We start from the raw sequence: 26,943 nt of genomic DNA, 5'->3' as shown, positions 1-26,943 counted from the left end.
ATTACCTATTCACAAAATATGTTTTCTGAAAGGAGAAAAGATTGATGAATAAGGTACTAGCTGTTAAAAGCAAATCAAAGCCATAGTGATTGTAAACACCATAGAAAAATATTTGCTCTTGAATTCAGCACCCCTGCACAGCATCTGGCCTCCAGCTGACACCTCAGTCCTCCTTCCTGTTCCCACAAGGTGTATTTCTTGGTACTTTAAAATTGGTGTGCCATTTTAATGGATAATGGGGATTGGCTCACTCAACCTGCATTCTATCCTTCTCCAGGATACCTTCCTGTACTGGAGAGACTAAAACACTAAAGTTCACAGTTCTGGCTCACTGCAGATACATGTCTGGATGCAAATTATCTTCCACCAATTAGATACATTTGAGTGAGATTTGGTAGGCATTTTTCATGTGCAAGCTATTTTCGCATTTCTCTTGCGTATTTCTCTGTGGCAGGCAAGGTCATGGAAGTCTGGGATTTTATTTATTACAGCGGCACCTTCAATGTTCGTTCCCTCTGCAACTTCCTGAGGATTGAGGTGCCATTATTGTGGCAGCAGGAGCCATGTTGGATTTTTGAACAGTGGAAGGCATCCATAGCATTGCGGTCTTGAACTCAATCATTTCAAGTCGTGGCCTCAGAAGGCAGTTTCCTGTTGAGTCAGTTCTGTATTGTTCTAGGAGTCATTCCTGAAGTCCCAGTCTAGAATCTGCTCCTTCAGCCGTTTCAAAAGTTTTCCAAGCACCTAAATATGTATAATAAATCCTGTCATGCTTAATATATTTCCAGTGGTTTCTATTTTCTACACCCAACCCCAGTTGCTACAATCAGTAATATTTCAGAGAAAAATAACATAGTAAAATGTTCTGCTGTTTTCATCCAGGTTGTTCTAACTACCACCACCTCAAGCCCTCTTCCCTCACTTCCCCTGCCCCCTTCACCCCAAGCTAGTAAGATATGCAGAGCTCATATTCAGTAGCCTTCTGGCTTTGCTGCTTATCTTGATCTGAACATTTTTTCAAGTTACTCAGCTCGTGGCGTAACCTCCCCTCTGGAGCTGAGTTTCTACACTTGTGACCCGGTTTCTGAAGGATGGGATTTTTGTAGCTGAATTCCTGCATAGATGGTTAGGGCATTACCTAGATCTCTGATCTCTGGAAGTACTACAGACTGGAGACCAAATCAAGAGAGCCAGGACTGACCAGCATGGCTGTACAGGTGGTTAAAATACTCCCAACAGCCATTATCCTGAACACCCCAGTGCTCCCTCACATTTCCCCTCTAACCTGGGGGCCACCTAGGCCCTCCCTATAGTACATCCACTGAAGAGGTCCTCCAGGCGCAGGTTCCAGAGCCAAGGTCAGCCTCTTTCTGATTCCTCCTTGACTGTTCCCTATTGGTTGTGCCACAAGGAAGTTTCTCTAGAGGCTTTTAGGGTATATTGCTTAGCGGGATAGATTGAGGGACACCAAGAAAAGTCAGGATTAGAACCCAGGTCCTCTGACTGGAGCATTCCTCTCACTACACCATGTTTCCTCTGAGCATTAATATCAAATTAATACAATTATACACCTTAGCAGGAAGTTTAGTTATAGTGGCTGAAAGTACAAGCAATGAAGTCGGATGGGAGTTCAAATTCTAACTCTGATTTCTGCACCTAACTAATGTATGGTCTTCGTTATTTGTTTAACCTGTTCCTTAACTTCCTAGGACGTCAGCAGCATCTTCCATAAAACAGGAACAACAACATTTTGCACTTAGGATCAGTGTAAGGTATACGCACGGTAATGTTCCTCCTTTAGTCTTCTCAAACTGTGGACAGCCTACATGCTGAGCTACGTATTGAAAAGTTCACTGCAGCTGCTGCCTTATGTGCGACACTGTTCATCAGAAGGGCTGTTCTGCATTATGGCCAGGGACCACTCAGAATATTAACTATTCTGGCACCATATAGCAGATCAGAACTGGGGAAAGCTACTCAAAGAAATAAAAGGTGGGCATGAGGTAAAGGGTACCTTTCAATTGGATGAGAGAGATCACAGCCACAGAAAAATGTTAGCCATCCAGGACAGGTCACGCTAGCCTAGAGGAGGGTCCTGAGACGAACAGCACATCTCTTATTTACATGTCATATTATTTTATATTCAGGAAACTTGGAGTGCATCTCTTAGAGACATGGATGCTCCTTAACTCAATGGGGCTGTTGGCATTTGACCTGGGACTTGTGCAGGGTCAAGTTATTGATTCTAGTGGGTGGCCGGTTAGCTCAGTTGGTTAGAGCATGATGCTAGTAACACCAAGGTTGCCGGTTCGATCCCCGCATGGGCCACTGTGAGCTGCACCCTCCTTAAAAAAAAAGAGGTATTGATTCTCGGACAAGTAGGAGCTGTGTTGATATCCTCATTCTTCTGAATCATAAGTTCTCCTGGACTGAAACACTATGGCAGTCAAAGCATTTACTGTCACACTCTTCCTTCATTCAACCCATTGTGTGGGTCAGAAACTGGGAAGACTTCCTTGGCTGCTTCCTCTCTCTCACCCCAGTATTATTGAACCCAGTATTGTCGATTCTACTTTTTAAAACATCTCATATGAGCCACTGCTTTCCAATTCTTAGCCACCATGCCAGTTCAAGCCACTGCCTTTGAAGTCCTGAATCTCACTCTAGCCTACTTAGACATTTCCTTTACTGGGACCCTGGTCATTTGCTTCTCGCCCTTCAGATTTTAGCTCCACTGGCCTTGCCTAGCCACACTCTTCTGCCGCGCCCTCCTAGATCAGATTCTGTCTTTCACTTCCTTAATTGCACTTAACAAAATCTAAAATCATCTTGTTTATTTGGTTGTTTATATTACTTTAGAATATAGACTCCATAAGAGTAAAGACTATAATTGTCTTTTTCACTGTGCACCCATACAATGGAGAACAGTGTCTGGCATTGAATGAAATGAATAGACGACTGATCTTATTGGTCTTCCTGTGTCTTCTCTTGTAGGATAAGGCAAGTGAGGCATTTGCCTTAGGTGAAAAATGTAAGGGGGTGCCAAAAACCTCTGTAATCATGAAAAATTATTTTTTTTCTTAAATTTTATTGGGGAATATTGGGGAACAGAGTGTTTTTCCAGGGCCCATCAGCTCCAAATCAAGTTGCTATTTTCAATCTAGTTGTGGAGGGCGCAGCTCACTGATCCATGTGGGACTCGAACTGGTGACCTTGGTGTTATAAACACTGCATTCTAACCAACTGAGCCAACCGGGTGCACTGATAAATCAGATTTTAATAAAATATTTAAAAAATCAAACTACACGCCAAAAAAAAAAAAAAAAGATGAAAAAACATCACAATTTTAAGTAAAGACAGGATCTGCCCTTGCATGAACCTCTTGTAATTTTCTCAAGCTAATCCTAGCTTGATTCCAGAAGAATTTTATTTACAGAAACAGGGAGCTAGACTGCAGACCATAGTTTGTAGATTTGATTTTTTTTAAATATTGCTTTAACATATGACTTATCTGGATCACTGAGCATTTTGGCAGCGATTTAAATTTTGCCTCTGAGTTGACTGCTTTACACCCCACTCCCTACTCAGGCCCTGCTTGTTGCTGTTAAATTTACTCTTCACATAACAGCCAGAGTGGTCTCATTAAATGCAAATCAGATAATGTCACTCTACTGTCAAATACTTTCTTTTGCACAATATGATGTCCAGGATTCTCCGTGTGGTCTACACCTCCCAGTTCCTACATAAGATAGCCCCTCCTTCCTCCTGACCTTATTTTGTGCGTTCTTCCCATAGCCTACTCAACTACAGCTCCACTGGCTGGACAGGCCAAATGCCCCACTGCCTTCGTACAGAATATTCTCTTTTCCAAGATACTCCTCAATACTTTCCTCTTCAACTGATATTTCCTTGTCAGGTTTTTGATGTCAGCTTGACTTCCTTTTATGTTGCAAAGCCTGACTCGACTCTCCAGTCTAAAACAGTTTCCCCTGACACTTTTTCATAGCACTATATGTTTTTCCTTCGTACCCTTATCGCATTTGCAATCACATATTTATTTTGATGAGGATTTGGTTAATGTCTGTCTGCTCATTGATTGTAAACCCCAATACCTCTGTTTCTTTGGTCTCTTGTTTCTGTCGTTTTTACTCTAAACGACAAGTATTTAGAAGGTGCTTAATAAACACCTAACACAGTGACTAGGGTATAATAAATTCTCAGTAAATGTTTGCCAAATTATTATTAGAAAGGTAAATCAGATAGCATATGAAAACAAAGAGGAAAGCAAATGAAATTTTCAGGTACTTTAATGAACTTCCAATTAATTGCCACTGTTGTTGTTTTTTTTTAAATTTTTTTTCTTTTTAGTCCATGGCTTTTTCTTTAATCTCAGGCTATAATCCTATGCATACCCTTATCATATCGATGGCTTTTGAAGTTGTCTATCTTTAGTACAGAACACATGATTGCCTAAAAGCATCATAGGTAAATCGATCGGGTATCTTTTCATTTAAATGCCACACTGAGCTTTTCTCCATAAATAATGGCTTCTTGCATCAAAAAGGCACTTCCCTATGGCTTTTCCCTATGATCATTCTATATAAAATTCAGAAAATAGAAGATGTTCAACATACTACTTCACTTTCCATGAGAGTGGTACGGTCAAGAAGGAAAACTGAGTCCATGAAAGTATAGTGGGTTCTGCTTACTTTTGCTTCTGATCTAGCGCATTGTTCCTTGAAATATGGTCTAGGCATCAGCAGCATTGGCTTCAGAGCTGGGAACTTGTTAAATGCAGAAACTAAGACCTCCGTCCCCAGAATCTATATTTTAACAAGATCCCTAGGTCTTGATAAATGTAACATGTGTTCCTAAGAAGGTTTAGAATAAACAGGTTCTCACTTTAGAATGGGAAGAGACTGTAGTTCAAGGGATTCCAACGCTGGCTGGTATCAAACCCCATGAGGTTCTTGTGTAAAATATAGATTCCATGAGATTCTAATTTTATAGATCTAGAGTGGGGCACCTGAATGACTCTGATGTCACCAACACATAAAATGACATTGGGAAACTGCTGATTTTGTCCAGTTTTATAATTTAACACAGGAGACGATTGAGTTAGGAAGCTTTAGCAGCTTGCTTGTAGTTACTAGACAGTGACAAAGCTGCACTGGAAAAGAATTCTTTTGGAGAGAGGTGGAGGGAGACTGTAAACGTTTAATTTTATTTTTTCATTCTGGTATGTCTTTTTAAAAACCATTTTATTGTGAAAAAATTTAAACATAAAAGTTGAGAGACTATAGTAAACATCTGTATACTGACCACTGAGATTCCACCATTAACATTTTATTATACTTTATCATATGGTATATCTGTTCATTTTGATCCATCCATCCATCCATCCATCCATCCATCCATCCATCCATCCATCCATCCATGCATCCATCCATCCAAACATCTTTTTTTAATGCATTTCAAAATAAATTGCACACATCAGTACGTTCTCCCAAACACGGCATGATGCATATGAGATCATTTGTTTGATTTCTCATCTTTATACTGTATCACACACTTCCGGAGGAAGGGCAAGGAAACCATGAAGATAGCAGAAGTGAGAAAAACTTGTTAAAGAAAGAAAGCAAGAAACATTGGCACATGTAAAGATTAAAGATTAACTCCAGTTTTTTAAGTACAAAAAGCCTCACACAAACCTAGTAAGTTTATGCAAATTACTATGGAGAGTCATTTTTTAAAAAACAGTACCAACTAAATATGTATTAACTTCAAGAAGTCTGATCTTGGCACTACATGCAATATTTGGAGCTAACATGCTATTGTTACCCTGACAGCATTTCCCTCCTATTAATCATCATATTCACATCCCAAATGCACACATCCTGTAACAGCCCTAGCTCTGGCCTCTTTCCAGGACACCAGGATATCACTGGTATGAAACAAAACTGTATCTGGAAAAACTGGAGGGGACTCTAATCCCTTCTCAATGAAGAGAAACAAATGCGGACTTCCCTCTGGTTTCGTCCTGACAGTAAATTTTTCTAACCTTTAAAAAAAAAAATTGTGATAAAATTTACCCTTTTAACCATTTCTTAAAAATTCATAGACTGTAATTTTTAGAACAGTTTTAGATTTATAGAAAAATTGAGCGGATGGTACGTAGAATTCCCATACACCCCTTTTCCTGCACTCACTTTCCCTATAATTATCACCTTGCGTTTGTATGGCACATTTGTTATAGTAAATGAACCAATACTCATACATTATTATTAACTAAAGTCCATAATTTACATTAAGATTCTCTCTTTGTGTTGTACATTCTGTGGGACAAATGCATAATATCATGTATCCACCATTACAGTATCACACAGAATTGTTTCATCGCCCTAAAAATCCCATCCTCCACTTTTTCATCCCTCCTGCCTCCCACAAATCACTGGAAACCACTAACCCTTTTTACTGTCTTCCATAGTTTTGTCTCCTCCAGAAAGTCATATAGTTGGAATCACAGTATACAGTCTTTCAGACTGGCTTCTTTCACATAGTAACACGCACTTAAATTTCCTCCACGTCTTTCACAGCTTGGTAGCATATTTCTTTTTATCACTGAACAATGATCCATTGTTTGGATGTAGGTACCACAATGTGTTTACCCATTCTCTTATTGAAGGACATTTTAGTTGCTTCCAGGTTTTGGCGATTATGAATAAAGCTGCTGTAAATATTTGTGTACAGGTTTTGTGTAGACATAACTGGGTAAATACCTAGGCATGTGATTGCTGGATCATTCGGTAAAACTATATTTAGCTTTGGGAGAAACTGCCAAACTGTCTCCCAAAGGGGTTTTACCATTTTGCATTTTTACCAGCAGTGAATGAGAGTTCCTATTGCTTCACATCATTATCAGCATTTGATAGTGTCTTTTTTTTCAGATTTTAGCCATTCTAATAGGTGTATTGTGGTACCATCTTACCCATTTTTAAGTGTACACCATCCATCTCCAGAACTCTTTTTATCTAGCAAAACTGAAATTCTGTAACTATTAAACAATAATTCCCCATACGCTCTTCCCCTCCAGGCCCTGGCAACCAAATTCTTTTTGTCTCTATGAATCTGGTTACTCAATTACATCATATAAGTGGAATCATATAGTATTTGTCCTTTTGTAACTGGCTTATTTCACTTACCATAATATCCTCAGGTTCATCTATGTTGTAGCATGTGTCAGAATTTCCTTCCTAAAAGACACATGTAGAAGTATTTTCTTTCTCACATCTTATTTTAGGGATAAAATAACTGAGGAGATTTCCAATTTGCTAAAATAACTCAGACCTTTTGGGAAGTAGTTGTTTTTATCATTATTATTAATTTTAATGGTGCAAATGTGTATCAAGTGTGACAGGGAAGGACCATAATGTGAATTTTTATTCCCTTATTTTTTAGCAGCTTCTGAGTGCTGGGCATTATAATGTATGTTTCTAATGGATATAAGGATGTATGGGCATACTTCTTTCTCTCAAGGAATTTATAATCAGGTAGGATTCATTTTGGTGATGAAATATAAAAACAATGTGTATATGCAATCAGATCAGAATTTCAACAGGTAGTTTAGTAAATTGCATGAACTGTGTTAAATAATAAATACAAAGTCATTTCAAAATCTACAAATTTAAATTATGTCAATGACAGAATCAGCTGTATGATTATATATCTGACTGCTTTACAATTTACTTGCATATAATAGTTCTAAATAAAAATTCACTCAAATCCTACTCTAGTCAACTGAACAGTTATTCAATGCTGCTAATTAGTGTTATAGAGATAAATATTACCAATTGTACAATTCTATTTTGATACCCAATAAACAGAAACCCATTAGTCATCTCAAAAAAATTTCCTTGGGGAGGCCAGTTAGCTCAGTTGGTTACAGTGCGGTGCTCTTAACAACAAGGTTGCTGGTGCGATCCTCTCGTGAGCCACTGTGAACTGCACCCGCAACAACTACTTGACTCGGAGCTGATGGGTCCTGGAAAAACACACTTAAAATAAATAAACAGTTTAAAAAATTTGTTTTTCCTTTTCTTTTTCCCTAATTTTTTTATTGTGGTAAAATACACATAACATAAAATTTACTATCTTAACCATTTTGAGTATACAATGCAGGTGTATTAAATAATGTGCTGACATCACCATCATCCATTCATAGAATTCTTTTCATCTTGCAAAACTGAAACTCAGTATCTATTAAGCAGTAACTCTCCATTCTCCCTACTCCCCAGCCCCTGGCAACCACCATTCTCATTTCTATCTCCATGAATTTGGGTGCTCTAAGTATCTCATGTAAGTAGACTCATACCGTTATTTATCTTTTTGTGACTAGTTTCACTTAGCATAATGTCCTCAAGTTTTCTCTATGTTGTAGCATAAGTCAGAATTTCCTTTCTTTTTAAGACTGAATAATATTCCATTATGATTTATCCATTCTGTTGTTGATAGACCCCGGGTTCCTACCACACTTTAGCTATTATGAATAATAGTGCTATGAATATGGGTGTACAAATATCTTTGAGACCCTGTTTTCAGTCTTTTGAGTATATACCCAGAAGTAGAATTGCTGGCTCATATGGTAATTCTATTTTTAATTTTTTGAGGAACTGCTATACTGTTTTCCACAGCAGCTGTACCATATTATGTTCTCACCAACAGTGCACACGGGTTCCAACTTCTCCACATCCTGGCCAACACTTACTTTCCATTTTTGTTTGTGCTAGTAGCCATCCTAAAGAGTGTGAAGTGGTATCTCATTGTTGTTTTGTCCTTAGAGTAAATTTTAATGATACACATACTGGCTGTCAATATCAGTCCAGAAGAAGGAATTCCTAGGAGGTCAGCCTTTGCATTAGAAATCATTAGCACTTCATCAAATTCTGCTTTGGGACAAAGCAAATTTGCCTGTATACTTCAGTAGAGAGGTTAATTAACTGGGATTAGGGTGATGATTTCTATTTTTTGTTTTAGTTTCAAGATTCCTTCATTGACATCAAAGTTGTTTTTCCCCCCTAAATTTAGATTCCCTTATTATATTGAGCATTTGTTTTATGCAATGTTTGTATATGGCTCAATTGTGTGTGTGTGTGTGTGTGTGTGTGTGTGTGTGTGGGTGTGGGTGTGGGTGTGGGTGTGTATGTGGTGGGTTTTATTGGAGTGTGTTACGCATCCAGATTCTAGCTCTCATGGCATGACCTCAGCCACCCATTCAGAGTCCCCTAGCATTTACCAGGGAATCATTAGGGGTAGTGTTTGCTCTGTAAGCTCCAGAATCAGTTTTGGTTCTCTCTCTGCTTCTAGGTAGCTCTAGACACAGGAGTCTACTCAGCCAGAGCCTCTGCTTACTCCTCTGCCAATCAACACTTGCAGTTCTGGAGTCTCTAGTCTCTTCTAGGCCTCAGCCTCCCCTCTTAAACATTGGTTTCCCACCATCAGTGGCAGCACAAAGGAAAGAGGGGTGGGAATGAGAAACTGCTTTCTCTTCACTTGATCTTAGCCAAAAGGCCGAGAAGCGATGCTTTCTCTTTTTGTTTCTTTTTCTTTCCTTGTATCATGAATTCCATTTAGTTCCAGAACTTCCTTGGAAAGGAGTAGTGAAAGTAGAAGTCCTTGACTTATCCCTGATTTTAGAGGGAAAGCATTCAGTTTTTTACCATAAATATGCTATTAGTTGTAGTTTTTTTTGTAGATTTTATTTTTTTTTAAATCAAGGTGAGGAAATTTCCTTCTATTTTTTGTTGGCTGAGAGGTTTTTTTTCTTTGAATGGATGTTGGATTTTATCAAATGCTTTTTGTGTGTCAATCAGCCCTGCTTTCTGAGTCCACATTTCTGATTCCAGCAAATTCCTCTTTTCAGAATGATTGTCAGTGGGACTTTCCACTTCCTTTATAGATGATCACTTCCTAGCCCTGAAATGGTTTGGCTGGAGGCCCTCAAAAGGCCATCACTTCAAAAACGGATTAGCTATGAAAATCAGTATGTTTTCAAGGTCCAGTGCTCTCAACTCCATATGCAGAAAGACATCAACAACACAGTTAATGTTGAACTTCAGCCAGTCTTGCCCAGTTTCATTTTTATGATCACTTTAAATCCAGGAAACTTAACCTGGATCCTGAAACACTTAACTGCAGTCTTTGAAATCTAAGCAAGTGCTCAAACAAAAATACGTATTTACAAAAACAAGCAAGAAGTTACATTAAAGAATGCTCTTTGAAACACTTGTTTTGCAGGATTGGATAGCCATATGAGTTAATTAAGAGATTAAACAGGATTCTTCACTATGGGAGGGCTCAGAGCTTTTGACATGCTAATATGTATTACAAAATTTCCTAAGAGGAGAAATATAGAGAAAGTTGTTTCCCCAAATTCTTTGAGTATGTGTTTTATTTCAGAATATTTTCTGGGTAATTCGTTTTGGAGAATGCTGGCTTATAGGTGAAAGCAGTCTAAATTCATATATAGAAATTTTTCCCCAATCGAAAAAAAAAAAGTAACACAGGCTAACAGACAAATATGTGCCTCGATTCTTTCAATATCGTCAACATTAAAGGAAGTTTAGAGTTCAGGTTACTAGTTTGTTTTCCCTATCAATAAGACGGGGGCTTTTCATTTGAGGTCTCTTAATGGTAACCTTTCAGATTAAAGTTAAAGTTTGTCCCACGTAGGTCTTGAGAGGAAAAACTACTTTGAAATGGCAGTTTTTCCAGTTTCTGTTTATGTCCTGAGATTTAAAAAACAATTTTAGGACAGTCCCAGTTATGTTTAGAATTAAAAAAAAATATATATATATATATATATATATATAATTTTATTGGGGAATATTGGGGAACAGTGTGTTTCTCTAGGGCCCATCAGCTCCAAGTCATTGTCCTTCAATCTAGTTGTGGAGGGCGCAGCTCACTGGCCCAAATGGGAATTGAACCAGCAATCCTGTTGTTTAGAGCTCCTGCTCTAACCATCTGAGCCATCCGGCTACCCCCGATTTGATTATTTGTACTGTGTACCTCAAAGCACTGAAGTTTTGAGTGTGAGGGTTAAATTAGGAGTCTGGCTTCTAGAGTCAAACTGCGTAAATTCAAACTCTAGCTTGCTCGAAGCTGTGAGACCTTAAACAAGCCATTTAACCTCTCTGTGTTTCTGTTTTTACAGTTTACAAGTACAAACCTAAGCAGGGCAAGTAATGATAAAGTTATTATCTTTATTTAACACTTGGTGAAACAATCTCAGAATACGTGACTTGCCCAACTTCACAGATAGAGCTGATAAATGAAGCCACAGTGACTCAAAATCAGATATTCATTTAGACTTTACTACTCGGGTATTTTCCACTTTATTATATATATATTGCCTCCCAAACATCAGACGAAAATGCCGTATTTGTGATTCTAAAACGCAATGAATATATAAATAAAACTTTGCATGTGAATAACCAGGCTTAAGTTGTAGTTTGAATAATCCATGAAGATTTCTTGAAGGAAGTCCATAGGAATGTGGGGAAGGCAATTAACTTTCATAACCTTTAATGAGCACCTACTATACTCATACGTCAGATGCTATTCTACACATTTTACAAATGATTATTCTCACAACAGCACTTTGATTAGGTTTTAAGGAAAAGGAAATGAGGCGTTCCAAGATAATATGATCCCAAAATATACAGAATATAGTATTTTGATTGCACAGCAGGAATCTACATATGATAAAATGACATAGAACTAAACACACATCATGTAAATGTCAAATCCCTGCTTTTGATGTTGTACTAAAATTATGTAACTGTTGGGGGAAACTGGGTAAATTGGACTTCTCTGTTTTATCTTCAAGAAGTACTGGTCAGGGATTCTAGGGAATGTCCTTCAATCTAGGTCTGTCCAATGTTTTTCTCATAGGGGTTATGGGTTTGGGGGAGGCAGACCACAGACGTCTGTCCTATATTTGCAGATAACTTTGAGTCTAGTAATTATTTAGAAAATAAAAGTTGAAAAAAATGCAGTTATTTTCTAAAGGGGGATTAATGAATTTGCTTGACGAGTCCCCTCAACACCTGTACACATCTATTAACAATTCACATAACTCGAGTTCTTCGGAACGGATAGAGAAACTAGACTTTTTATATGCTTCCAGCACCTCATATCTGGCACTTTTGTTCAACATAGATTCGTGGATTGGGGTGGGGGCGTTGTGATAGGCACAGGTTTGGGGGAAGTCGTTCGGTTTCTTCAAATCGGTTTCTCCAAATCCAGACTAGAAGTTTTTTCGGGCTGTTTATTCTCAGATTCGAGTCGTGATCCAGACCTTGAGGTCTCCTTCTGGCCACCGCCGAACAGCAGCTCCGCACGTGTTGGGAACCATTCGGGCGCAGATGGAACTGCAGCAAAGATCCTCTGGGCATCTCACACAGGTAGCGCTGACCGGTGACCCTTCCCAGCCGAAATACAAGGGAGCCCAACCTCCCCCGGCCTGGAGCCCAGGTGCGGGGCGGAGCCCTGGCAGCGACCACTCCCTGGGCTCGGAGAAAGAAACTGGGACGTTGCGGACGCAGAGCTGGCCCGACCAGTGGCGCGTGGCACGCGCGAGCCCGTCCGCGCATGCGCCACTCGTCTGTCTCCAGCCCCCGCCCCGTCTCTCTCGCTCTCGCTCCCCCTCCTCCGCCAGCGTCCTCCGAGCTTGGCCCGTCTGGGCGCTGGGCCGACGTCCCGCGTGCGTGCCGGCGCCTGACTTCATTTCCGGTTAACGCGCTCCGCTTGCCCCCTGGCCCCGGATGGTGACTGGCGGTGGTGTTGCACCTCCCGGGACTGTCACTGAGCCGCTTCCCAGTGTGATTGTGCTGAGCGCAGGCCGGAAGATGGCGGCTGCGGCTGCGGCGGCCTCGGGCTCGGGCTGTTCCTCAGCGGCGGGGGCGGGGGCGGGAGCGGCCGGGGTCTCGGAGTGGCTGGTGCTCCGGGACGGCTGCATGCGCTGCGACGCCGACGGTCTGCACAGCCTCTCCTACCACCCGGCGCTAAACGCCATCCTGGCCGTCACCAGTCGCGGGACCATCAAAGTCATCGACGGCACCTCGGGAGCCACCCTGCAGGCCTCGGCGCTCAGCGGTGAGTATGCGGCACGCCGGGCGGGGACCGGGCCCGCTGCGGGAGGAGCCGGGCCGGCGGGTTACCAGGGAAGGAAGCCGCCCTGCCCCGGGGCTGGGCCTTCGGAGGAGGGGAAGCGGCGTGATGGGAGCGGGGAGGAGGGAGGGCAGGGCTGGGGGCTCAGGCCTGCCTGTGAAGGGAGGCCCGGAAACTGATGGAGGAGGACCGTAGGACTTGGCTTTTTCAGCGGCTGCAGCAGGGCAGGAAAGACTGGCAAGTGGGCAGTGTTGGGAGTTGCCTTTCGGGCCTTGAGCGTCCGGTGTAGGTTGGTCCTCTAGGAGAGGAGGAGGCCTCGGAGCTCGGCCACCGAGAAAGCCAGGCCCTGGATAGGTCCTAGAAGAGGTGTCTGTACTGCCTTCCGCTGGATCAGAGAGCAAAAGGGTCGAAGCGTTGGTCCCGAGTGAGAGGCTGGTGGCCCGAGACGAGCGTCCGAGCCGACATCCAAGCCCTCCCCTCTTGTGGATCCTCGGCTGTTCCTAGGACCCGCAGGTGCTAGGATGTTCCGCGGGCTTCGCTCCCGGGGTGGGGGTGGGGGTGGGGGTGGGGGGTGGGGTGGCCTGGAGTGGGGGGTGGGTAGGGAAGTAGGCGGGCTAGCTGCCTGAACTGCTCCGTCGACGACTTTAGGACTTTGGCGGACTCCATGGAAGGCTAGACCTTGTCCTCTAGCTCAGGGCTTCCAATTTCTGTTCCCCCTCCATCCCCAGTGACGATGAACTCGGGACCTGCGGTGTATGAAATGTAGATTCCTTTGGGTTCGTAATGAGGTGAAACTTCAGGCCTTCTCTACTTGTTTTGCCACAATGAGCCGCAAGTTGGGATTCGGAAGTATATCTGAGCCTCACCGAGGAAGTAGAGCAGTTCTGGGTGGTGTCCACTTGGTCCAGGGACGCGACTTTCAGTGTGCGTGGAGTGAGCGCTCAGCGGACTGGACGAGTGTTTTGGCATTGCCCTGGCCAAGTTACGTTTGGCTGAGATGACCTATCATTTGCGGTTTAATGAGGAGTGGCTTAATTTAGATGTTATAAACTGAGATTGAAAAGTGAGTATATGAGTGAGTAACTCACGCACAGATTTATAATGGATACTACTGTCTGCATTTAGTCAAGTGGAAGTAGTTATGTGGTCTACCAATTCACTTGTATTTTAACATAGACAAGTAAGGAAAGGTGGTTATTTTAGTTTATTGTGAGTAATAAGGCATTTAAGTAAATGGCAGTTTAGGGATACAAAGATAAAATAAGGGAATTAATTTTTATTGATGTGAGAGTTGTGAAAGAAATAGATTTTGTGTAGCTATAGAATATAAATCTGGAACATATCTAAGATAAGTCTAAGAGAACATTTTGGGTTGTGGGCTTGTAAATTTTTTTTTCCTGACTTGAGTAAAGGACAGGAGGGGTGTCCCAGAAGTAGCAATGAGCAGTTACTGCAGCTTGGACATAACAGCTTGTATGAGAGGAAGATACTCATTAGTAATTGAATATCTTCTTAAACTCACTTAAAATTATTTCAAATAAAAAAGTATAAAGAATTACTATGATAATGTATTCCCAAATCAGTTTAAGAAATAAAGCATTACAAAGATTTGAAGCCTCCTTTGTGTTCCTTCTGGATTGCATTCCTCCCTCTCCCATGAGCATTATCTTTAGTTTTATCATTTTCATACGTGTCTTTATGTTTTTTTTAGTATATACTTATATCTTTAAACAGTGTCTAACACTGTCTTTCATGATTTTAAACTTTGAATAAGTGGTATAGTGTATGTATTTGGATTTCTATAAAAAGCCACATTAACAAAAGTTTAAAAATGTTTTCAGTAGAAAGAGGAGTCTCATGGGGTGTTTTTATATCTGGAGGCCATGTTTGAGAAAAATTATGTATGCTCGAATTTGTTATAAATGGTTGGGGAAATTAGATGTATTATGTATGTGCTTGTTTATAAAAGAAAAAAAGTAGTCACTTTAGTGGTAGATTACGAAAGGGGAGAGTTTTAGGTGCTTAATATAAGTATAAATAAAGGTAGATGCATAAAACCTAGCCGTGATTTGTGATCACTTATTTGGGATTTGTGGCATTTGTTAATTAGAAAAGTATGGGATTGGATACAATTGCTGATGCTCATGACATTGAGGATTGAATGTGATTAAAAATATATGGAAGAGTTAATGGCAAGCAAAATAAAAAGATTCTAGGAGAAGTTTGAAAGTAACAGTGGGCAAATTCTGAAATGTTTTCATATATGAGAAGTGCAGTTTATTAATAATGATTACCAAACATTGTATAGGGTCATGTATATGTCATCTATTCAGATGATTGTGTAGGGAGTGCTGCATTTTATATTTTGTCTGGACTATGTAAGTATTTGGTAGGTTTGCTTGTAATGATTAATAGAGGGTGAGAGTCCTATAAATAGAATGGGGAGAAGGTGCCAGTAGTGACCATGGTCCTAACATGACCCCTCTTTCCAGTTAATGGACAATGAGCCACCTTCTTTTCTACCCCAGAGGAAAGATGTCTTTGTTTGAGGGAATAAAGAGTGGTGTAACCAGAACCATAGAGTTTTATTGCGTGGTAGAGCAGTGTGTTAGATGGATGGATTCAGTTATGGGTAGCCTGTTAGTGCAGATTGAAAATTAAAGGATGGGAACATAACTTGTATGTATATGTATTCAATTTGGTGGCAAAAATGGTGAATTTTTAACTATGTCTACTAGTATATATCTTAACTTTATCTGTATGTGACATAAAATGTTTTTAAATGCACTTTAATTAGATTAAGGAGCGATATATTTGTATATATGTAGGTTAGGCAAGACTTTTTACTCCATTAGTTTTCAAGTGTTAAGAATTCTGAGTCCTTACGCTGATTCCTTGGACTAGAATTAGGTGACCTCCATGATCTGGCCTCTACCAGTTTCTAGTCATGTTTCCCTGTTTTGTGAAACTGGTTCATTTAATTTCCTTTCCCAGCTCCAGTACTTTCATTCTTTCTTGGAATGCACCAAGTCCCTCCAGACAATTAGACAAAATCTTACCTATTTTTCAAAACCTAGATCAGATACTTCTGATTCTTTTGGTCTGATGTGATCCACTGAAAACCTAAACACATGTTGTCCTATTAATGTCTATTTTAGGTTAGTAATTTGGCAACTTAATGTTTGTGGTATGTTTTCTGTTTTGAACTACTTATGAGGTCTGACAGTTAAGTTTGCGAACTCATCCTAGAAAAAGAGCTACATACCTCATTGCTGAATATCAATATGGTTGCCTTGGAAGTACTCCCCTTGGGAAGCTATGCACCGATGCCGGAGCCTAGTCCACCCTTCAAAGCAATTTTGGAACTCTTTTTCTGGAATGGCCATCAGAGCTGTCGTCATATTAGGGGCCAGACCAGGTGAGTAGGGAGGGTGTTCCAATACAGTTATTTGTTTCCTGGCTAAAAACTCCGTCACAGACAGTGCCGTGTGAGCTGGTGCATTGTTCTGATGCAAGAGCCATGAATTGTTGGCGAAAAGTTCAGGTCGTTTTTGTCTTTTTCATGTGGCCTTTTCAGCACTTCCAAAGAGTAAACTTAGTTAATTATTTGTCCAGTTGGTACAAATTCATAATGAATAATCCCTCTGATATCAAAAGAGGTTAGCAACATTGTTTTGACTCTTGATTTGGACTGATGGAACTTTTTTGGTCGTGGAGAATTGGCTGACTTCCATTGTGCACTTTGATGCTTTATTCTGGAGTCTTGTTGGTACACCCATGTTTCATCAGCAGTGATAACACGGCCCAAAACATCATCTTGCATCTCCAAAAGGTCTTGGCAAAGCTCTCCTTCGCTTTTGTTCATCGGTGAGTTCCTTCAGAACCGTTTTTGCACACACCTTTGTCATGCCAAGATTTTCAGTTAAGATTTTCCTGTTTCTTTATTGGTGTTTACTTGGCCTGCTGTGCTTCTCACAGTCAGCCGACAATTCTGACGCACAATTCAACAAATTTTTATAATGTTTTTGTCAGATCTGCTCTTTACCTGCTGTCCTGACCTCTCTTCATCAGTGACGCGTTCTCTCCCCTCAGAAAAACGTTTAATCCATTTGTACACGGCCGTTGTCTTCATGGCATTATCCCCATAAACTTGGACTAACATGTCCCTGATTTCACCTCCACTCTTGCCAAGTATAACAAAGAAATTTAATGTTTGTTCGTTGCTCTAATTCAAGCTCAGACATTCTCACGATGGCACACAAAAACACGCAACAACAGTAATGAATGCCACTCAGCAAGACACCGTCACACGGCGACATGAACATGAGCTGTGAGACACTGATATACCAAGGTTAGGAAACCTCACCGAGCTGTGTTTAAGTGCATGGTGGCAAGTTCGTGAACTTAATTGTCAGACCTCGTAAGTGCCATTTTGTTTAGCTTCTTGTGAATATTCGATGTGTGTTTAACTATATTTCAAACTCTTTGTGAATGGAACCTTGTCTGCTTGTTAACATCCCTTTCCCAGGGTGCCTAGTACAAAATATTAATAAATATTTTTGACTTGGTGTAAACTAATGAGTGTGGTAAATGGATGCTTCCTTACATACTAACTGCTAAATAAAACCTTTTCTTTGGCTTTTTTCTTTCCTTAGATTTTTTTTTTTTTTTTTTAGAGCAGTTTTAGATTCATAGTAAAATTTATCAGAGAAGACTGAGTTCCTGTATATGCCCTGGCCCCATGGAACCATACACCCTCCCTCTCTATAAACATCTGGCACCACAGTGGTATGTTTGTTACAATCAATGAACCTGAATTAACATATCATTATCTCCCAAAGTCCATCGTTTATGTTAGGGTTCACTCTTGGTGCTGTACATTCTATGAGTTCTGATAGTTATATATGACATGTCATACAGAAGAGTTTCACTGCCCTAAACTTCTTCTGCTTTTTGCCTGTTCACCCCTTTCTCTCTCCTCCCCCCTGCCAATCACTGATGTTTTTATACTCTCCATAGTTTTGCCTTTTTTAAAACAGTCATGGTTGGAATCACACAGTATGTACCCTTTTTTCAGGTTGGCTTCTTTCACTTAGTAATATGCATTTAAGTTTCCTCCATGTCTTTTTATGGCTTGATAGCTCACTTCTTTTTAGTACTAAATAATATTCCATTGTCTGGATGTACCACAGTTTTTTTATCCATTCACCTACTAAAAGACATCTTGGTTGCTTCCAGGTTGCGGCAGTTTTGAGTGAGGCTACTATAAACATTTGTTTGCAGGTTTTTGCTTGGATGTAAGTTTTCAGTTCATTTGTGTAAATATCAAGGAGCACGACTGCTGGATCATATGGTAGGATTATGTTTAGTTTTGTAGGAAACTGCCAAACTGTCTTGCAAAGCTGCTGTACTATATTGCATTCCAGCAGCAGTGAATGAAGTTCCTGTTACTCCATATCCTCACCAGCATTTGCTATTGTCGGTGTTTGGATTGTGGCCATTTCAATATGTATGTAGTGCTAGCCATTGTTTTAACTTGCAGTTCCCTAATACCATGATGTTGAACATCTTTTCATATGCCTATTTGTGGACTTTGGGTTTAAAAAATCTAAATAGCTCTCCATCCACCAGGGACCATATTGTTTCTATTATTAGATATGTCCCTCTTTTTAGCTATTGTTTGTTCATGCAATGTAGCATAATAATTAGGAAGGAGCCTGTTTGGGATACAGTTGGCTTGGGGTAAGATCCCAGTTTCAGGTGATATATTTTTTTTTTTCTTTTCAATTTAACTCTGTAGCCTTGACTAAATTACTTAACATTTCACTTCCAGTTTTCCCTTTTGCAAAATGGGGATGATAATTGTACAATTGTGAAGCTTATGTGTTAATACATATAAAGTGCTCAAAAAATGTTCTTACTTTCTTGTAAATCTCTGTAAATACCCTTTTCTGCTTAAACCTTTTTGAAATTCTCTGTTAAATTTTTTAACTTAACCCCAAATTTGAATTTATTAGGAATTTTTTCTGATTTATCACCTTTGACTGCAGGAACCATCTAAGTTTTTGCTTTGATATTGTTAATTTGTTCAGTATTTTCTTATTTAATTGCTGGTGGTGCTGTTCTTGAAAGAGCTCCCCACTTTTCCTAAAAGTAGTATATTTTGTTTTTTGTTTTTGTAAGCTTTTTTGAGAGCATATGGAGAGAGAATGGGCTTTATGTTTTAGATCATGGGTGTCCAAACTGTGGCCCGCGGGCCAACTGCGGCCCGCGATCCAATTTTAATTGGCCCACAGCAAATTCCAAAAATACATTTAGTTTACCTAAATAAACCAGGTGAGGCAATACGTACTTTACCTCCAATGAGTGGCCCGGCTGTTTGTGTATTTTACTGCATATGGCCCTTGGTGAAAAATGTTGAAAAAAGTTTGGACACCCCTGATTTAGATAGTCATGAATTTTGAGTTTTTAGCTCACTAACTCACTACCTAAACTTCCTGAATTCAGCATCGTCATTTGTAGATTAATATTTAACAGGATGATCATGCAGATTAAGTGGTAAACATTTCAAGTGTCTAACACTTCCTGGCATATGTACAGTAAGTACACAGTGAATTCAAGCCTCCTGGGTGCTTGATATCACCATGCTCCTCACTTTTTAAAAAATGTTCACTGACTTAGTATTTATAGACAGAGGATAGATAGCTATCATTCACATGTAGATGGAAATATTAATGTTGGTAACAAATGTTACCTACATTTGGATAAATATCTTTCTGTGTATTGGTGTAGCTGAACGTCAGAGTGAAGTAAAGTCTGTTGTATTATTAGTTCTGTGTATATACAGATTGTTCTTGTACATGTGGACAAGGAAATGAAGATATGTTTGTGGGTATTAATCAATGGATATTGTAGTATTTTGTGTAAGAGGAAGTCCTATCTCTTCAGTTTCTGATGTGGGTTCCAGGTCTTTGTCATAGTGAAAAAGAAGAAACTAAAGCTGCTTATTGTTTTCTGGATAAACACTCTAGTTTTACATTTCTTTATTAATATCTCCCTTTATCCTTTGCCTAGATAGATACAGACTTTGATTTGATTTGAGAAGTTTGTGCAGTGGTCATAAATGAGAAAGTGTCATTGTACTCTACTCCAGTTGCAGTGAAGTTCAGATTAAGTGAATTCTTATTGATTGATTGATTGATATGACAACTTCTTGTTCAGATTTCAAGCTGCCTGCTCCAGGAAGCCCTGAAATAGAGAAAACTAGCTATGTTAGCCTGCATAGTTCTCAAGAAATAAATTTTATGAATAAAACTCATCACTTTGGTAGAGGTAGAAAATACTTTTCTTACTACTTCTGAATTGGGCATGCATTAATTTGGATCAAATGCAAAATCTTTCTGTAGGCCTCCACTTTGGAAATTGTAAATGATTCATATTACTTCCTATTTCCTGACTCACCTTGGTACATGCATCCTTCCTAGTCTCAATTAGTCTCCTATGAAAATAATAAACACAGTAAGAGTTGGAATTTCAGTAGGCCTGGAAGATAGTTGTGTTCTGGATGTATCTGGGTTCTTTGTAAAAACTTAATTCAGCAAATCTCTTTGTGGGCTATGAACACCTACATTGGCTTTGTTTCAGTAATGCTACATGACAATCTATCCTATGTCAAAGATTTGCTGTTTTTTAGCAAAATATTTTTATATGATTAGTGAATTTATGTTAAGATTTAAAAAATATTTTGCTGTTTTTAAGATCTTCTGTATTTATCCAAACTTTTACATTTATCTTCTAAAAGAAGTAGTTTTGCTCTGCTAGAAAACTTATCCTAGTCTTTGTTTTAATAGTTTCAGATTTTTTAAAGAGAGGCAGTATAGGAGATCAGCCTCTGGAACCAAACAGCTTGAGTTTAAGTCTTGGTTCTATTTGATCTTGAAGTTCGTCTATAAAATGAGGATAATAGTACCTACCTCATCATGTGACTGAGAGAATTAAAATGAGTTAATATATGTAAAGCATGTAGAACAGTGCCTGGTATTTAGTGTGTACTCTAGAAGTACTTGTATTTTATTATTTTTTTATTCTTCTGATAGCAGTGGCTATTTGCAAGGCAGCTGAATGTAGTAGATGTTTTTGCTACAGATACTCTTGAAATTGCAGTATTTTCTTCTAGTTTTCCATGTATGTGGGAATGTGACTAGGTGAAATCTAATAGATATAATTATAAGAGCAATAATTTTTGTATTATAGGAGAGGTATAAACTGTAAGTTCATTGATTTTGGACTTGACATTGTTAAAAGAGCAAGGTGATTTGAAGTGCGGGTTGATTGGTGCTTACGCAGTTGTTGAACATGTGCTGGGCATGGGGGTTAAAAATAATTAAAGCAACATTTTGGCCTTTGAATGCATGCTTGGTGATGTTTTTAAGTAAATCGTTTTAGCATAATGTCATAAATTCTGTAATATAGATGTGAGGAATGCTGTGTGAGTACAGAGGACGGAGTTTCTTCAACTGGAGGGAAATAGAGAAGGCTTCTCAAAGGAGATTGCCTTTATGATTGGTTTTGAAAGATGAGATAGTGGGAAGGAATGTTACAGGCATGATGATCTTAAGCCAAGGTACTTGCTTGTGCAGAGACATGGTGATTTTTAAAAATATGGTGAATTCAAGGAAGAAGAAGTTTGGGGAGTGAAGGGTTAGGGTTTAGTCTATGTGTGGGGATGGTTAGAGTTGAAGCTGAGAAATGGCAAGGACAAGATCATAGTACGTTTTGCTAAGAAGTTTGGACTTGATGTCAATGGGAGGGAGCCATTGTAGGTTATGACATGATCAAGTTTTTGTTTTTTTATATTGGGGAACAGTGTGTTTTTCCAGGACCCATCAGCTCCTGGGAAGTCAAGTCATTGTTCTCAATCCAGTTGTGGAGGGCGCAGCTCACTGGCCCTTATGTGGGAATTGAACCCATGACCTTGCTGTTATGAGCACTGCGCTCTAACCACTGAGCCAACCAGTCGCCCCAAGTTTGTTTTTAGAAAAAGTTGGAGCTAATGCCCAGGTATGAGAAGCGATGAGAGCATTATTAAGTTAGTTTGAGTGGTAGGAACACCGTATAATTTAGTGAATGTGGCGATGAGAGATTGACAACGTGAAAATTATTCATGCTTAGATTCTTTCTTTGAGCATTGAATGGTGTTCAGTAATCCGAATAAGCAATACAGTAGTTTCCCCTTATCCATGGTTTTGCTTTCTGTGGTTTCAGTCACCTGTAGTCAACCATAGTCTGAAAATACTAAATGGAAAATTCCAGAAATCAAGAATGCATCAGTTTTAAAATGTACGGTATTCTGAGTAGTGTGCTGAAACCTCAAGCTGTCCCACTCCATCTCGCCCTGGACAGTAATCCCTTTGCCTAACCTGTCCCATGCTATGTATGCTACCTACCCCCTAGTTAGTAGCCTTCTGTGTTATCAGATCGATTGTTAAGGTATCACAGTGCTTGTGCCCAAGTCACCCTTATTTTTCTTAATAATGGCTCCAAAACACAAGAGTAGTGATGCTGGCAATTTGAATAGGCCAAAGAGAAGCCATAAAGTGTTTTCTTTAAGTGAAAATTCTCTACTTAAGAAAGAAATAATTGAATGCAGAAGTTGCTAAGATCTATGGTAAGAACAAACTTTCTATCTGAAATTGTGAAGAAGGGAAAAAAAATGTGCTAGTTTGCCGAGAGACATCACATGACTTTCATTACAGTGTATTGGTATAATTGTTCTATTTTATTATTGGTTATTGTTGCTGATTGTTTCTGTGCCTACTTTATAAATTAAACTTCATCATAGGTATGTGCATAGGAAATAAACAGTCTATATAGGGTTGTTACTATCCTTGGTTTAGGCGTCCCCTCAGGGTCTTCGAATGTATCCTTGGGGATAAGGGGGGGCTACTGGACAAGAAGGTGTGGTGAGTAGCTTTTGTTGGAAAAGGCTGGGGAGCAAGAGGGAGATAGTGGTTTTGGTCACGTTAATTTTGAGGTGCATGAAGGACATCCAATCAGAGATGTCCAGGGGCATTTGGAAATTCAGGGTTGAAGCCTGGCTCTGAAGCCAGACTTAGTTCCAGTCTGTGATACACCACTTTGTAGCTGTGCCCTTTGGCAAGATGCTTCCCTTCTCTCTGCATTTGATAATTAATATCTAACCCATTGAGTTATTGGAAAGATTAAGTAAACTGATACAGACACTACTTGAACCCCCATAGCACTCAATAAACGTTACTTTCTGTGTTGGTGTTTTTAATTATATAGTGCACTTCACCAAGTGTTTGTCATATGTGGATAATAAGATGAATTTGAAATCTACCCCTCCCCCCAAATTCTGAAAGAGGTGACACCTCAGCTGAGACTTGAAGGGAAAGGAGTTAGTCAGATAAACGGAAAGCATGAGCCGGAGTAAGGTCGTGAAGTAGGTAATATGACTTGACCTTCCTAGGCTCACATATTTTTAAGTAGTACAAGAACTCCCCCCAGTTTAAGGTAAAAAAAAATCTAGGGCCCTATTATGATAGGAGCTACAATTTTAGTATCAGTTGAGAAAATATTGCCAGAGCTACTAACTTTAAATAATTTTTATTTTAGACTTAGTATCTAGGAGTATGTAATTTGAAAAATACTATTATACAACACACATACTTTGGGCTTTCCTCCCTGCTGGCTGGCTTAGCTTTGAGATATTTATGGGAGGAACAAGTCAGTTAACACTCTTCCATCTGCTGTCCAACTTCAAAAGTTTTGTTGCTATCATCTCAATTTTCTTATTTTTTTTTTTTTCCAAAATAAATTTTATTGGGGAATGTTGGGGAACAGTGTGTTTCTCCAGGGCCCATCAGCTCCAAGTCGTTGTCCTTCAATCTGGTTGTGGAAGGCACAGCTCAGCTCCAAGTCCAGTCGCTGTTTTCAGTCTTTTGTTGCAGGGGGCGCAGCCCACCATCCCATGCGGGAATCGAACCGGCAACCTTGTTGAGAGCTTGCGCTCCAACCAACTGAGCCATCCGGCCGCCCCTCAATTTTTTTTTTTGTCTTTGTGGGTTTGGTTAAGCCCTCTTTGTTTCTTTACTGTCTTTTCAGTGGGAGCTTGGGAGGGAGCACAGGTAAATGTGCTTGTCTTACTATATCCTTGTTACTTTACTGGAAATCTGTAGTTTGTACTTAAGTTGTTGAGTATTTGTTACTCTGTGCTTAGAAATGTTGGCTCTAACTGTAGCTAGAATATAAACAATAACATTTCTGTAATGTAGTAAGAACAGTGGGGAGGTGGGCGGGAGGTACCTCTGATATGCACATTGTACTGCTCATGGTCTTATGCCTCTGGTGTCTTTGTGTCATGCATGGTCTCTGCTCCCGGTCCCCTCATAAGAACGCAGGATATGGTGAGGCCATAAAGGAACACCCACGGAGCCATAGCTAGGGGAGTCATACCACTGTATTCTCGCTGGCGGCTGGGTTGGAGACACAGGAAGCAGGAGCCACATGATCCGCAACCTGCCATCTGCTTCTCTGCCAACCAACCCACCTCCTAGCGTAGCCTCGGCAGTTGTATCAGTGACCAATGGCTAACTGGTAACAGCTGATGGCCAACTAGCACAGTTGACGTCCATCAACTACTGGAGCCAGCACCTTTCCACGTGAGGCCGAGAGCCTGGAAACTGCTGTCTGGGACTCTGTCCACACACTCTATCCCTCCAGGGTCTCGCTTCACAATGTACGCGACAGGTGTCTTCTGCGAAGGGCCCTGTGCGAGGAGCCTGGAGGTGGATGCAATATCCTGGGCACAGCCAGGTTTCCTGGGCACAGCCAGGGTTTCTCAGGGCACCGTGCTGGAATAATAGTGGCTCACAGTCAAGGTGCTTACATATTCTCGACGGCAGCCAGGTGAGACACAGGAAGCAAACATCCGCCTGCACCCCAACAACAGGTTTTCCTGCACCACAGTCTGCTGGCGGCCCCGGCAAGACCCAGGAAGCAAACATCTGCCAGTTCTACTACATGGTGGTACGTTCCCAAGCACAGTCAAGCGGTCCATCAAATTAGGGATAGAAGGCCATTCTCCATAGTCCACAGTCATTCGCCAGGGCTGTGCGCTGGCCCCACAATGTGTCCCCTCTCTGCAGGGCGAGGGCTCCAAGTCCTCTCCAATCTGGGGGTGAGGGACGACCTTGACCTCACCTGCATCTTCCACCGAGGACTCAGCAAGCATTTCCTGCTGGGACCCGCATCTGGGCCGCCCCAGCAAGCACTTCCCAGCCCACAGGGCCAGAACGACCTTCGCTTTCTCCAGCCTATGCTGGTTGGAGAACCGTCCACATCTTACCACCCCTCCATGGGGGTCCAGCTCATGAGAACAGCGGCCACCAGGCACCATGCTATGTGGGGGCCACATGTCCTCCTGCCCAGGGCAGACGACTCCGTGACCGGGAGAACCCTGCTCGCTGCGCCATGTGTCATGCAGGGACTCAGCTCCTGCTCCCTGCACAAGAATGAAGTATATAGTGAGGCCAAAAAGGAACACCAATGGAGCCATAGATGGGGGAGTCATACCACTCTATTCTCGCTGGCGACTGAGTTGGAGACACAGGAAGCTGGAAACCCAACCACCCCCTGGGCTAGCGACGGCAGTTATACCAGTGGCTAATGGCTAACCGGTAACAGCTGATGGCCAACTAGTCACAGCTGATGGCCATCTACTACCTGAGCCAGCACCTTTCCACGTGAGGCCGAGAGTCTGGAAACTGCTCTCTGGGACTCTGTTCCCACAGTTTGGCAAGACAGTTCTCTGAGTTACCATCTTTAAATGGGCTAGTAATTCTTGCCCAGACTACCTCATCATCTGATAAGATAATGAATGTAGAAATTCTTGGAATTGTAGCACTTGAATTGTGAGGGATACAAAAAGTTAAACTTCTCGGGTATAGAAGAGAAGATAATAGAGGTACAAATAACGGTAAGAAGGCAGTATAGAGAGGAGATAACGGATGTACAAATAACAAAAAGCATAAAGTAGTTGTTAGAACAGTTTATGACAAGGGCAGTGTTCCAAAAAAAGTAGTATGGTCTCGTTTGAGTATGTTAAATCAGGGATGCATTTTAGAGGAGATAAATATTATGCTTACTTTTTAGAGGAAATGGTAGCAATGTTAGAGGGAAGGAGGTAGGAACGTCGTCTTTGAGGTTGATTGTAGGCACCAGGAATTTAAATCTTCATCATTTGTTCCTGTACTTTGATTTATGAAGTAGGAGAGAGCGCAGTAAGACTGGGGAGATGGCATTGGGCAGCGGTTCCCAGCTTTGGTTGCTCATTAGAATCATCAGGGGAGCTTTTAAAAAAAACTGTTAAGGCCTCAGTAGTCTGACGTAAGTGATCTGGAGTGGAGCCTAGGCTTGCTTTTTTTTTTTTTTTTTTTTTTAAAGCATGCCAGGTGATTCTAATGTGCAGCTAAGTTTAGAGGTTCAAACTTTAGGACCTTAGACAAGCAAGTTTATTTGATATGCCTGGGATAAATGAGAAACAGGTTTCATTTGAATTTAATAATCATTATTTTGTCTTAAAATTTTTTTGTAAGGAAAATCTCCCAAGTTAGTCAGCTAATAATACGTACCTCATTGTATTTTAAGTTGTATTTAGTGAATATATAATGAAATAATGCTTGTAAGAGCAGGGATATATCAAGGGCTCAATTTCTGTTGCTTTGTATTTTTTCCTTTTCTAGTGTAATTCAG

General features: G+C 40.5%; 1 protein-coding gene and 1 non-coding gene across 19 annotated transcripts in view; both read left to right on the top strand.

The window, feature by feature from the left end:
- Positions 1-2,254: 2,254 nt before the first annotated feature.
- On the top strand, positions 2,255-2,328 carry TRNAT-AGU (transfer RNA threonine (anticodon AGU)). Its single transcript has one exon. It is a non-coding gene; the product is annotated as a tRNA-Thr (tRNA).
- A 10,397-nt stretch (positions 2,329-12,725) lies between these two features.
- The window catches only part of BIRC6 (baculoviral IAP repeat containing 6), a 203,621-nt gene continuing 189,403 nt past the window's right edge, over positions 12,726-26,943 (top strand). For 10 of the 18 annotated variants that reach the window (XM_019741699.3, XM_019741694.3, XM_019741691.3 and 7 more), the window contains exon 1: positions 12,733-13,155. In XM_019741699.3, the coding sequence (XP_019597258.2) occupies positions 12,825-13,155 (331 nt within the window). In that variant the 5' untranslated portion in view covers positions 12,733-12,824. Of the gene's footprint in view, positions 13,156-26,943 lie in introns of all 18 variants that reach the window. The other 8 variants (XM_074331876.2, XM_088796221.1, XM_074331874.2 and 5 more) reach the window with 2 other exon arrangements.

The sequence above is a fragment of the Rhinolophus sinicus genome, chromosome 2 (genome assembly GCF_057876585.1).
Source record: "Rhinolophus sinicus isolate RSI-liver-muscle chromosome 2, RSI-T2T, whole genome shotgun sequence".
Taxonomy (NCBI): domain Eukaryota; kingdom Metazoa; phylum Chordata; class Mammalia; order Chiroptera; family Rhinolophidae; genus Rhinolophus; species Rhinolophus sinicus.
This window is presented reverse-complemented; position numbering and strand designations above follow the sequence as displayed.